The 13,994-nt window shown below is 40.2% G+C and overlaps 1 protein-coding gene across 8 annotated transcripts in view; it reads right to left on the bottom strand.

Annotated features, from left to right (window-relative positions):
• Positions 1–583: 583 nt before the first annotated feature.
• The window catches only part of neo1b (neogenin 1b), a 118,057-nt gene continuing 104,646 nt past the window's right edge, over positions 584–13,994 (bottom strand). The window contains exons 13-29 of one of the 8 annotated variants that reach the window (XM_058407437.1): positions 13,558–13,699; positions 13,306–13,416; positions 11,185–11,379; positions 10,934–11,029; positions 9,457–9,692; positions 8,682–8,820; positions 7,697–7,804; positions 7,393–7,587; positions 7,192–7,224; positions 7,009–7,074; positions 6,427–6,565; positions 6,087–6,310; positions 4,635–4,727; positions 4,248–4,412; positions 2,805–3,038; positions 2,599–2,720; positions 585–2,070 (exon numbers count right to left, since the gene is read on the bottom strand). In XM_058407437.1, the coding sequence (XP_058263420.1) occupies positions 1,987–2,070; positions 2,599–2,720; positions 2,805–3,038; positions 4,248–4,412; positions 4,635–4,727; positions 6,087–6,310; positions 6,427–6,565; positions 7,009–7,074; positions 7,192–7,224; positions 7,393–7,587; positions 7,697–7,804; positions 8,682–8,820; positions 9,457–9,692; positions 10,934–11,029; positions 11,185–11,379; positions 13,306–13,416; positions 13,558–13,699 (2,382 nt within the window). In that variant the 3' untranslated portion in view covers positions 585–1,986. Of the gene's footprint in view, positions 2,289–2,598; positions 2,721–2,804; positions 3,039–4,247; positions 4,413–4,634; positions 4,728–6,086; positions 6,311–6,426; positions 6,566–7,008; positions 7,075–7,191; positions 7,225–7,392; positions 7,588–7,696; positions 7,805–8,681; positions 8,821–9,456; positions 9,693–10,933; positions 11,030–11,184; positions 11,380–13,305; positions 13,417–13,557; positions 13,700–13,994 lie in introns of all 8 variants that reach the window. The other 7 variants (XM_058407439.1, XM_058407434.1, XM_058407435.1 and 4 more) reach the window with 7 other exon arrangements.

Here is a 13,994-nt window from a genome sequence, read left to right as displayed (position 1 = left end):
ATGCATTAAGTGCCATTTATTCTAGGAAAAAACAAACAAAAAAAGAATGAAATGCAACTGTTGTGTTTACTCCATTGCCAAATGTACAAGTGAATGAATTATTTTGAAACAGCACTGGAAATTAGTTTAACTGTATTCCACGTAAATCAGATGACGGAGCCAAAAAGCCAAAACAGTGCTTACCTTCAGCTCATTCTTGAATACTGCTCACTTTTATATGATGAAGGAAAACTATCCGAAGGCTGGGGTATGAGCTGCGCTTTGCTTGTACATAAATCTGAAGATTTAATATGTTGAGTAACAGTAGCCATTTGACTTTGATTATGCTTCTCAAAAAACAAAAAAAAAAAAGAGTTTTAGCATGTTTGAATTTTCTAAACAGAAATGCTTAGAGGTTTTTTTTGCACCTTAAGGGATAAATAAATAAATGTAACAGTTAGTGGGTTTTGTGAAATTGTGCATTTGGTCTGTATTTTTCTTAAAATGATTTAAGCTAATAATAATAAAAAAAACAAGAATACGTTTTAATGTCTCTTCATTAGAGTTAAAGTGTTGGGTTGAGAACAAGCACACCCGCACACGCTCTGATAAAGGAATACAGCTTGCGAAAAAGTTAAGACGAATTACAAAAAATGTATTTTTTTTTCCCTTAACAACATTTTCACTGGACTGTCACATCATTGTACAACAACGAAAATAATCAATATGAGTCTGTAGTACAAGGTCAAATCCAACGACAGTGTTCAGAAAACTGGCTTCGTTATTACAGAAAATAGGTTGGTTTTTTTTTTTACATGACATCAGTGTTTCCTTTTTAAACTCCATAGAAAATGTGCAAATGAAGTTTTTAATGGTTCAGCAAACATTTCGACAGTTCGGCATCTTCATCCCCAAACACTTACAAGCACTAGCAGAATTTCTTACCGTCACGTTAACATTCATTTGTATGAGGCGATGTACATGGAGACGGCTCTAACGTTTATATGATCTGTCGTTAGACAGGAAGAGTCGCGGAACAGAAAGTTGGTGAAAAGAACCCTTGTTCATCATAATTTACAAATCACTGTACTTTCCTTTTTAATAATAAAAAAAAAGTATAAAAAGTGTCTTTTGGAAATGTAGAAAGGAGAAATTCGGTAGATTCTCTTAAAGTCACTGAACTGCTTCGGGTCAGAAAAAGCTATTGACATCATTCAGTTTGTGCTTCAGCTCGTGCAGATGGTCTTGACTCGTGAGCAGAGGAGGTGTTAAAGGTGACGCTCTGGCCATCCGTGTACTGCGACTACAGCACTGTAGACTTGATGCAACGATTTTTTTCTTTTAATTAACAAAAATAGCCTTTACATCCTACTATACATATCAGTATCCTGTATGTCATCTCCTGTCATATAATTTATGATGCATATTTCGAGATTCATGCTACAAGTTTCCCTTGGAACATTCACACATCATCGTCTGTCGTCACACATCATCGTCTGTCTGTAGTCCAAGCAACATATTCGTTGTTTGATTTTTTTGATACCCATGAACAAACACGTACTCCCTTTTTACGTGGAAGGAAATGTAAATGTAAACGGCATGGCCGCTTTAAACGCAGTCCACACAAATCCACGCCTTTCAAACGGCATGTCTGGATTTATGAATGAACACGTGAAATGTAAAGAAGAAAAATAATATATACATACTGTGTACATATACACAGAAACAAAAACACAAAAAATATCTATGTGAAATTGCGAAAAACTACAACATTAAAAATATCCAGTTTCCTCAAGAGTACATGGTTTTTGATTAGTCAAATGTCTCGTCGCAGTGCTTTTTCCTCTGCAACCCTGCCTGCTGATCCCGAGAAACCCGCAACCAAGTACACGTCCTCTCACATCCCTCGTTCCGGAGCTCAGAAAATAAAGTGTTGCTGGTTCCTTTCAAAGCTGCGAGTCTTTTCTCAGAGTTTATGTTGGGTCTGTGTGGATGTTGTGGATGCAGTCAGGCCGTCGTGATGGCGTTCAGGTCTTTCATCAAGCCCTCCAGATGTGCCATTTCTTCTGACAGCTCATCTGTCCTGTAGGCCTTAGAGAGAGAGAGAAAGAGAGAGAGAGAGAGAGAGAGAGGCATGCAGGGGAGCGCTGGGGTTAGAGTTATGGCCACAGCAAAGGATGTGGTGTGAGAGGAGACGAGGAAGCGAGAGACACGGAGCGTGCGATAAAGGATGATGGAGGTAGATACGAGAGCAGGTGGAGAGGATGGAAAATGGAGAAAGGGAGACTGGGAGACATGTATCAATGGAACTGAGGTGAAGGATAAAACGCAAAAAGAAACACACACAGGTTTTGGCAAGGCATTTAGAGTTGATGTGATGGAATTTGATATTAAAAACATGTAAATGGCATTTTGTTTCGTTATTCATTATCGATACAGATTGAGTGATTTAGTACGGGTTTAGTAGGTAAACAGTTTTTATTAAGGCCAAGCAGCAAAACCATGTGAAAAAAAAAAAAAACAGGGCAAAAAGTTTAGGAAATAGATTCAGCATTTAAAGAACAATAAAGTGGATAGCTGGAGAAAATGAGCACTTGTAGAGGAGAAGGGTGAACTTACAGACTCTTTCTGTGGCAGCATCTTGCTGGTTTCTGATTGGTCAGGAGCACTGGGCACGGTGACGGCCACAGGGGCGCGAGCTCTGCTCAGGGTGCCGATACATGCCGTCTTTACACCGGGAACTGTAAGAGATGACTTGTGTGAGAATGACTTGTGGCATGAGGCGCAGTTATCAGCTTACCGTTAGTGTATATGTGTGGGCAGACCTGGTGGGGGCATGAGCACGGTGCAGGGCAGGGCAGAGCTGGGTGTGCTGTGAGTGGACACAGTGACAGTGGGGACGGTGAAGCTCTTCATGGGGTGTGTGGGGTGGACATGGGCTGTGGGAGGTTTATAGCAGTGTGACTCGTCCTCTTTAATCAGAACCTCTGTGTGCTGCAGGTCAGCTGTGCTGGAGGCCACCGGCAGCTCAGGGGCAGGCAGCTGAGTCCTTATAGATTCTAAACACACAAACATACAATGCATGGTGATAGAGTGTGAGTGTGAGCTACAAAAAGGCTACAGAATTATGGAATTTCTTTGTAAAACTAGTGAGTATGTGAACAGATCAGAAATCAGTGAAAGACAGTTTCAACAAAGGATTAACTGAACACACACACACACACAGCCTTCGCTCAAATTAAATGTTAATTTTGTTATTTTTAAGATTGATCAAGCGTGTTAATGAAATTCCCTTTAGATTAATAAACAGAAGGAGCTAAACATTTCATTAGAAAACATAAGATTAAAAAATTTATTCCTTTATTTAAAGGTAAAAATGAACAAATCAACTTCTGCTGTCTTACACTTTATTATTCAAGTATAGAAAAATACCTTAGAAGTGACTTCCAATGAAATGTTCTGATTTTGCTCATAGTATTGATTTTATTTTGTTAGCAAACTTTAGAAACAGCTGAATAAAATGATTTCTATAGTGTTTTGATGAACAGGGCTGCGTCTCAGTCAGCTCTCTCTTTCAGCAGTCAGGGCCCAGGGAGTCGGCCATTTTAAGGGTCTCTCGCTCTCTCGCTCTCACTCTCTCAATTGCAAAACCCTACAGAACATTCGCTCATAAAAAAAAAAAAAATCCCAAAAAACAGGGAGCATCACTCTGCGGTACATTAAAGTTCTATCTATCTATGATGCTATAGGTTGTGAAGCCTCTCAGCTAACTTCATTTACAAATATAAGTAGTTCTCAAATGTAACTCTCAATATAAAAATAATGTCAGAGATATCGATCCTGTCTTCTTGTTAATAAAAGCCAGTGGTGATGTTTTACAACATGAACGTACCTGGACGTACCTATGTTCCTGGAAATTGAGGCATCAGTGTCTCAGTGTGTAGTGAGTCAGGATTATCATCAGCGCTTGAACTTGTGTACACGATATATTGAAATCATGGTCCAGGGAGCTAGAACGCTGATGAAATATAAGCCTTCACTGACCCCTACCCTTAAATGTCAGATCTAGAACACTTATGATTTCTTTGGTGATCATCTAGAAGAACCTTTAAAGGTTCTGTGTAGAGCCATACAACGAAGTGTTTCCGTATCAGACAGGGATCTAAACCAGACACCTTTTAAGAAGCTACAAACTCTTTACTATGTAACTATCTTCCTGTGAATTCCTCTTACTGTACACAGGCTCATACACTCATCTCATGTCTCACCTGAAGAAGAAGGTCTGTCTAAATAAGAGCCAGAGGACGAGGGCGTAGCAGGAGCCCTCAGACTGATCTGGTGATGGAGGTAACCACGCGGTGGAGGGTGAAAGTGATGATGATGGTGATGATGAAGGTGGTCGAGAGAGTGGATGGGATGTGCGCTAATAACAGCTGAGGACGTGCAAGGCAAATGTGTGTCAACAACACAAGTAAACGCAAGAAGCTGGATACAGATACAGGATACAGAACTATGAGAAACGTCACACGCTGGTCAGATGAAAGAAACATGACAAATGACAAGACTTAAACATCATCTACATGCCAACAGCCAGCACTGGCACACTGGATAACCTTCAGTTTATACAGTAACAGGAGAGATTTCTCTGAGCTTACGTTGTGGAGGCTGTGAGTCGAAGGGCATCATTATTTTGGGTCGCACTCCTCTTCTTCCTGCTAGTGTAGACACGCTCTCCTCAACCTCATGACCTGTAAACACACCCACACACACTGCTCTTACACAACCTCCACAAATAAACAATGCATATGCAGGAAGTGAGATATAAATCAGCCAGTTAATGAATAATTTGGCGACCTTTCCGACTCTACACACAGTAAAGCAATAATATACCAGACTGCAGACTTTGTAAACTAAAATAAATTCTTATCAGCAGAGAGGACTCGTAGAACTTGACACCAGCATCGTTGACAAGGAGTCGAGTTCCTTTGGTAACTAATTTTCATACAGAATGTCTCACACACATGTTTTTTATTGTCTCACAAATCAGAGTCTCATGAATTCACGGGCGAGTGGAGAAAAAGTAATGTGCAGTGATTAAGTCTCTGGGTTTTTGATCAGAAGGTTGGGGTTGAAACCCCAGCACCACCAAGTTGCCACTATTGGGCCCCTAAGCAAGGCCCTTAACCTGCTCTGCATCATGGCTGCATCATGTGCTCTGACACCAACCTCCTAAGCTGGGATATGCAAAGAAAAGATGTTTTCTCTGCTGTAATGTATGTGACAAAAATAAAGGCTTCTTCTTAAACATTTATCTTTCATATCCTGTGCACTTTCTCCTTTAGTGACATCAGCCAGGAGAATTTATTTTTGACAATTATTCTGCTGAAAAAAGGAGAGACGTGTGTTTCCCAGGCAAGGGTTAGAAATAAAACTCTAGAGCACTTGTGATCTAAAACAGCTAGGTAGTTACATAGTATGTTAGTTCAGAGACACACAATTCAGTTCATTTTAAAATAATTCATTAATTAAACGAAATTAATTAAACTAAACTAACCAGTTAGTTTAGTGAGTTACATTCCATTTAGAGTAATCCTAAAGATCTGAAATGTGTAAGCAGACACCATACGTCAGTAACCACTGGACAGTTCCCTGCCAGGCCTGGAGAGGGTGCTGGCAGGTGATTCTATGGAGCCTGCTTTATGTGTATTTTGTGCAACGCCTTTCCTATTGTTCTCGTTCACGTTGTTTCACCTGTTCCTTATTAGCCTTAATGTTTAGCCCTATATATAGGGATCCTTTTGTACCTGTCCCAGCCGGCTATTGTTCTATGTTCCTTGTTTTGTATGTTAGGTTTTGTTTTATTAGCGTCATGTCTAGTGTTTAGGTTAGTCTTCCCTATGTCTTGTGTTTATGTTAATAAAGCAGCGCTTATTTGAATCCTGCATCTGCATCTGGATCTGTCTCCATGGCGTGCCGGCGTGCACGCCAACCTAGGAGGTCTGGGTTCGACGTTACACCATGATATAATTACAGATGAGATCCTCAGTTAATTCTGTTCTACCCTTAATCACAAACATGTCCTCTGTTTTCCAGATTGTTTGTGCTACCTCGGTAGGTGTTTTGTCTTTGGTGTGCAGCGTCGCCGCTGGAGGGCTCGTGTGTGCTGCGGGGGATGGGCGTCTCCGTCATCACCACGTTAGGCTCAGGTGATTTGTCTATCGACTTCATCTCCAGCCGCTCGTGATGGATCCACAAGTCCGGAGGCTTCAGGTCTTTAGAGGTGCTTTTGTACTTGTGAGAGGCATTACTAGACTTACTGGCAGCACGCTTCCTACAGCGGAGAAAGAAACCGATAACCATATGATTATTTAAATAACCCTGACACAGAAGTGTCGTGTATGTATCTCATGGCGAAGGGTGGAGAAGAGAGGTGTAGTAAATGCTCACTTTTTCTGATGGGAGTTGGAGTGGCGTGTACACAGGACTGCACCCACTACCACAGTGATGATGGTGAACGCTCCCACAGAAACGATGATGATGATCACTAGGATATGATTCTCCTGACTGCCTGTGATTCCTGGCTTATCTGAAAGCGAGACAAAGATAGAGAGAGATACAGAGAGAGAAGTACAAAGATAGAAGGAGGGTGTGAGTGAGACGACAGAATATGTGTGGGTGTGTGTGTGAGAGAGAGAGAGAGACAGACAGACAGACAGACAGACAGACAAAGAGAAAGAGAGAGTGAGAGGGAAAAAAGTACAGAGATAAGAGTAGGGTGTGAGTGAGACGAGACTGTGTGTGTGTGTGTGTGAGAGAGAGAGAGTTGTTTGTGTGTGTATGAGTGAGAGAGAAAGAGGGTAAGTTAGAGGAGTGGATGTATGTGAATTAGAGAGTGAGAAAGAAAGAAAGAAAGAAAGAGAGACGGTGTGTGATTGAAGGGAGATGTGTGTATGTGTGTGTATGTGAGAGAGAGAGAGAGAGAGAGAGAGAGCGGGAGAGAGATGTGTGTATAAGAGTGTGTATATTTACCTAAGGAGGACCCAAACCCATGATCTGGCAAGGGAGAACGTCCACCTGGCTTCCCTGGTAAACCTACTGACATCAAGGTTAAAGAATTAGGAGCAAACTGTGTGTATGTGTATGAATTGTTATAAGAGCAGAAAGAACGAGTGACAGACACACGTTCAAAAAGATAAACAGTGGAACAGTTACCTTGATCACTTGACATTTTGTCTGAGGGCTCAGCTGTCAGAAAAGTCAGAGAGAGGATGAGGAAAGTGTCGTTGTCTCAGTGCATCACATTTTAAACCTTATGACATATTTTCTGCCATCCTTTTCATTTACAACAATCATTTGAGAATTCCAGGATGATTTAATCAGCCCTAAATGGCTCTCAGGTCCGTCCTGTTATACCTTTTGGTGTGCGGAAGTGCACTGTGTCCGAGAGCGGCCCCATGCCTTTCGAGTTGCGCGCCTGGATCTTAAAGTAATACATGGTGTCTAGCGTGAGCTCCTGGATCTGGTGGGTCAGTCTGTTCCCCATCACCGGCTCTACAACCCAGTCGTGTACCTCAGCGTTCGCATCCGTACTGTAGTAAATGATGTAGCCTGGAGTAGAAGGTGGAGGACAAAGTCAAAAACAAGAAAAATGAATCAAATAAAGAGAATGATTTTGGCGAAATAGTGTTTAAAATAATGTTAAAGTTTATTATCGTACCTGTGATTTTGCCGTTGGCTTCTGATGGCGGCTGCCAGTTGATGTTAATGGTGCGTGGACGACCTTCTTTACTCACCACCGTGACGTCTTTAGGTGCAGATGTAGGAACTGAAGAGACAGAAATATGTAACTATGAAACCTGGCTTAGTCTTTATAGGTCATTCATCGTTCAGTGTGATCAAATAAACGTAAGGCTTTTTATTTTTTTACAAGATTGATGTGACAGGCTGAGAAAAGCCCTTCAAGTCAAACAGTGATGAAAGCTTTATCCTGAAGTAAACTATGTTTTGTTTCTGCATTAATCTCAACCTGAAATAAAGTTCCAGCAAAATAAAAACCTAAACCGAGAAGGGATGCAATTTAAAATCAGGCGTGAGAAGGGAGAAGAAGATTTCTAAAGAAATTGTCATTACATTCAAGATTCAGGATTTAAGGAACTTTATTATTCCCATGAGGAAATTGCTGTGCCATGTTACTGTTGCTGTTATAAAAATGGAAAAGAGAAAGAAAGAAATATATACTATATACACAAGAAGAAGACTGAAAAGAAGAAAAAGAAGAATATAAATAAACCGTAAAATAGAATGAATAAATAAATACAAATACTATACAGACAATAGTAGAGCTGTAATATTGCACACAAGGATTGTAAATTGGTGCTAATTTTTAATAGGTGATAATGGTGAAGTTGTATTGTACATGAAAGATAATGGTGAAATTGTAATGTGCATGGAAGGCCCATAATTTCTATTGCACCCATTATTGATTATTGCGCATGAAATTGCACATGAAAATGCCCCAACACTTAAAGAGAAGAACTGTACAGTTTGATTGCCACAGGGATGAAAGATCTCCTAAAGCATTCAGTACAACCCTTAATATGCGATGTTATAAATCTTTTTAAGCTCCAACAAGTGACAATTTTTTTTCAAATAATAAAAATGAAGACATGAAGCGAGAAAGAGGTCCTAGCTGGAGTTCTTACGTGTCTCCAAGGTGGTGCCGTGAGCCGTCATACTCCACGTGCTGCTGCGCCGCCCCTTGGTCACCATGACCGAGAACTCGTACAGCGTGTTGGGCTTCAGGTTTGTTACTGTGTATGTTAAAGTGGTGGTGTTGGCAACCTGAACACACAAGCAGAATACATGCTATAAAGCATCTTCTGCAACTACTCTCTTCCTGTTGTATTTTAACTAGAACTTATTTTCCACTGCTTGTTTAAAAAAATAAATAAATAAGAAAAATAATTGTTTGTGTGATATATTTCCTCCCAACAGGTTTATATTCATGACCTAGAGAACTGGTATTGATCTATTCACTGAAAGAGACTTTAAAGCACATCGCTCTGGAGAAGGGCATCTCCCAAATATAAATGTATTTATTTATTTGTTGTACATTTATTTACATATGTAACTTTAATTCTATGCATTTGTGAATTTAAATATTTGTATAATTCTACTATTTGCACTTCTGGGAGCTATAGGTATCTATCTATCTATCTATCTATCTATCTATCTATCTATCTATCTATGATAAGCAAACATGATCCTATGTTATTATATGAAGACAGAAATGTTGAAACATACTCAGACTAAGTTATGAAACATGCTTGATATTTTTATCATTTCAATGCAACTTCAGCGCTTGCCCACTTGGAGGCACTGTAAGCATTTTAAAAAAGAAACTAGTATGAGTAAGCACAACAAATTTATTGTTTTACTGAATAACCTGCAATACAGCGCTCCTCTGCATTGTAGTACCTTATACTTGGTGTTGGCTGGGATGTTGGTTTTCCAGCGAACTGTGTAATATCTGGAGTCGGTGATCTTCTGGTTCTTGGACAGCGAGTTATCGGCCCAGGAGACTTTGACGGCATCATGGCTGATGACAGAGGCCTGCACGCCCACTGGGGGAAGCATGGGGGAAGGCTCGGGTGCTGGGGTGTGAGGGGTATGATGGTACATTTTAAATAAATCAATATCTGGCTCTATGGGACCTGGCAGCAGCAAACATGGTATTCAAATGCAAAAAAAAGCATGAAACAAGCAATGAATTACAAAAAGCACCAGCAACATAATGATGGAAGAAGCAAAAGGGTAGCAGGGTGGCATGTAAATGGAGTGGGGATGAATACAATGTCAGGAGGACAAAGAAGAACAAAAAAGAGAGATAATGTTAGAGACAGAAAACCGATCTTCGCTGCAAGTGAAAATGTTTACAACAGCAGTGCATTTATAAGCAATCGCAAACATCATACTGTCTACAACTGAACAAGAATCCTAAAAAAGAAAAATCTCCATGTAGTGCAGTGCTCTGAAGTGTCTGATACTGTATACTCGGTGTGAACAAAAGATTAATCCACCATCATACAAGAACCCTGTGATCATATCATGGTCCTGATCATATCAGATGCATCTGATGCAAATACAAATGCCATAAAGATTTAAAAACGAATTCTGTCTGCCAACTAGCTGTTTATTTCTAGGTCAGGGTGCTGCTGATGTGCTATGCTCTCACATCTGTCCCTAAAGACTTTCCAAACTTTTGAGGCGAGCTGATGTTAGTCGTGACAGGTCAGCGGGGGTTCCTGCAAGAGCGCTCTCTCTTCCTGCCTCTTTGGTACTCTTTTCTAGATCAGCTGAGATACAGAGATAGATAGATAGATAGATAGATAGATAGATAGATAGATAGATAGATAGATAGATAGATAGATAGATAGATAGATAGATAGATAGATAGATAGATAGATAGATAGATAGATAGATAGATAGATAGATATATGCCACAAGAGTGGTGCTGGGGAAGGAGGAGAAGCCTTTGCATAGATACAGACACTTCAAACCAGCTGACATACGGGGAAGAACTGCCACATTTGCAAAGCTATATGCAGATTCCTGAGTGTCTGGAGCTGCACTCACAAAGGAAAAGAAAATTTCTACAATAGACTAGAATCAAACTAAACTCTAAAAGTTTTTGCACCCCTACAAACACTAAAGGTTTCACTTGAAACACTTTACAAGCTGACCCTTTTGGTCTACATGGTAATAAATTACAGATAAGAAAAAACCTTTCTACAGGTGCAAAATATAAAATATGTACCAAGCCTGACCCTATACCTGTGACACGGTAGTTTTTAGAGGCAAACAATCTACCACACCAACCTTATAATCATTTTTCAGCATTAATCAGAAATTTGGCCAAATTAATACCCAAAAAATATTAATGAGAGTTGTATACCTGACTGAGGCCTGGTGATGGCGCTCTCGTACACAGGTATTCCCTCACCCATGTTGTTGAAGGCCTTCAGTGTGATCACATAGTGAGAGCTTGGGTCTAGACACCAAGTAATAAATCACTGTTTAATAACTTTCATTATTCAATTCCAAATTAGTCAATTAAAAGGAATCTACAAATATAAACAGATCATCACTTGAAGTAGTGTAATTAGGATAATCACCCATAATGCACTTGCAAAGTAAAAAGCTCACCCAGGTTTTCAATGCTGTAGTAGCGCTGTTTGTAGTCCACTTTAATGGTCTGTGAGTGAGGACTGCCGATCCCATAGCCAATGCTGTAGCCTCTCACGACAATATCCTGGTTTTCTGGAGGTGTCCAACTCACCACGATGCTATTCACCAAAGGACGCACGTGTAGCGAACTGGGCACTCCAGGTACCTGAGACTCTGCAATATAACGCATTAGGAATCAGTAGGGGATTACAGTGTGTGTTCGGATCTCAGTGGGTCACGGTCGTTTATATATTTCTATGAAGCTGCTACCCATTGTTAAAAGCACTATACAAATAAAATGGGTACCACTGCATCTGACAATTTGTCCCAAATTATCCGAACAACCGCATTAACATACTGGTCATACATGGTAGACTATTCCTCCCACTATCCATGGGAAAAAAATGAAATATTGCTCAGGATCTGGCCCTTCTGTTCTCCCAAGCTGCAAGATTCACAAGTCTGGCCTTTCTTATCAACATGTTTTTTTTTGCTGTTCTTTTTTGCACCATTCTGTGTAAACTCTAAAGACTGTTGTGTGTAAAAATCCCAGGAGATCAGCAGATTCTGAAATACTCAAGCCAGCAAACAACAATATCTCAGTTAAAGTCACAGGGATCACATAGTTTCCACATTTTGATGTTTGATACGAACAGGAACTGAAGCTCTTGACGTGTATGTGCATGAGGTTATACGTTGTGCTTCTGCCACATGATTGGCTGATTAGATAACTGCATGAGTGTATAATGACAAATTCACAGTTTAATAGAAATATTGCTGAAGAGAATAAATAGGAAATGGGACTAAAAAATGTTTCTGCAGGCTTTTATAGAGTACAGTGTCCCAGTTTCAATCAGCTCTGTATTTTTATTAATTTTATCCTCACACAAGGATGACAGCTGACATCAGTTTGGTTTAAAATGTAAAGAAAGAAAGTTGGAGATGAAATAATGCCTGAGGGCAGAATCACATCTACAGATTGTGTGTTAGTGTGTGTGTGAATATGTGTGTTTGTGTGTATGGTGGGGGGATTGATGGTGCTCTAATGGCACTATCGATACTGCTAAAACAAACACCAAAGGCAACATGAAAGCAAAAAATATAACAAATATGAGAAAGACTCACCAATTCACACACTACAGCCATATTATAAATGCCAATCAGGCTGCAACACATGTCTCTGGACTGGGGGAGGAAACCCAGAGGAAACCACCAAAGCACATGCAAACACCCCACACTGGGCGGAGGTGGGAGCTGAACCCCCAGTGCAGGAGGTGTGAGACAAACATGCTAACCTCTTAGCCACCATATGCCCCCATGAGGATAATTTACCATGTTGCTGTTGTTTTTCGGCTGCTCCCTGTTTGGTCATCATTTAGTCCGCATGTTTTGATTTAGCACAGGTTTTTCACACCAGATGCCCTTCCTGTCGCAACCCTCCCATTTAATCCGGGCTTGGGACCGGCACTGAGAGTTAACTATGAAGATAAGTTACCATAAATTTACCAAAAAAGTATAGAAATGTGGTGTGTAGTGTGAGCATTGTTTGAAACTAACTACTGTTTCGGAAATTCTCTGAGCCTCTTGATAAACCATAAGAACTTCAAACAGAATGACAAATGCACAACATGTAACCCATAAAAATACAGAGCTTTTCCCTCTGTATCAGAAACACGTCACATTTCTGATACGCAGCCTTATACATGAGCCGATTACAAGCAACACTGCTGTCAGAATCAGTCAGGACCTAGGAGATTTATAGACTCGTGAGCGTAGAGGGAGAAAATGCTCTGAATTATTCAACACGTCTTTCAGTATTGATGAGCTACCGTCTACCTGCGTGCCTTTATTTGATCTGTGTTTAATAAACTCGTTCTCTCTTATATGCCAGGCAAACCAACACATTCATCAATAACATGAAGTTTGCACTTATATCTACTGGGACGGAAAAAAAAAAGCAGGAAAGAGACCTTGGTCAAGGAGAAGAGCCAGGTTTAGGCAACATCTCCGTAGAACAGTGTTAAGTCCATGTATACGATGAAAGAACAGAAATATTTCCGTACATAAGTCCAGAATTAGGGTAGTCATCGTTTTTCTTACCGTCCAAGTCGTTCTCGAAGGTCTCGACAGAGATCCACTCGGTTGCCGGGCCGCTGCCGTTCACTGTGATGGCTGACAGCCGGAAGGAGTACTCGGTTCCTCGTTCTAAACCTACAGCAAGACAAATGAATATATAAATATGTGATATATATATATATATATATATATATATATATATATATATAAAACAACCTCAGAAGCAATAAAACTATTTATGATCCTATTGTGGTTGGTACTAGTTATTAAACCCACCATCAATAAGCTGAAAGAGTTGATTAGTCACGATCTCAGCTGCATCTCCTTTCCTCCCAGCTTTCCTGTAGCGGATCTTATAACCTGTCAGCTCCCCATTCTGCGTGCCGGGAGGAGGAGGCTGCCATCGTACCAAAATGCTCTGTGTTACAAAACAAAGGAGAACAATAACTGTGAATAAGTGTGGAGTCATAATAAAATTCATACAAAAAAAAATCCTACAACTCACTGACTTAAAGCCCCAGTATGAGGATAGTGAGAAGGATAAGGATATTTTTTTCCTCATTTCATTTTTTTTTTTTCTCTTCTTGGACTGAGTTATTGGTTTATAGACAATACCTATACACATACCTTGTCATTTCAGACACAGCACTACACTTTGTGTGTCTTGCATCGGCATTCGACGACGCCGAACTTAAATGATATTGTTTGGTGAA

This window comes from Hemibagrus wyckioides, linkage group LG14 (assembly GCF_019097595.1).
Source record: "Hemibagrus wyckioides isolate EC202008001 linkage group LG14, SWU_Hwy_1.0, whole genome shotgun sequence".
Lineage (NCBI taxonomy): Eukaryota > Metazoa > Chordata > Actinopteri > Siluriformes > Bagridae > Hemibagrus > Hemibagrus wyckioides.
This window is presented reverse-complemented; position numbering and strand designations above follow the sequence as displayed.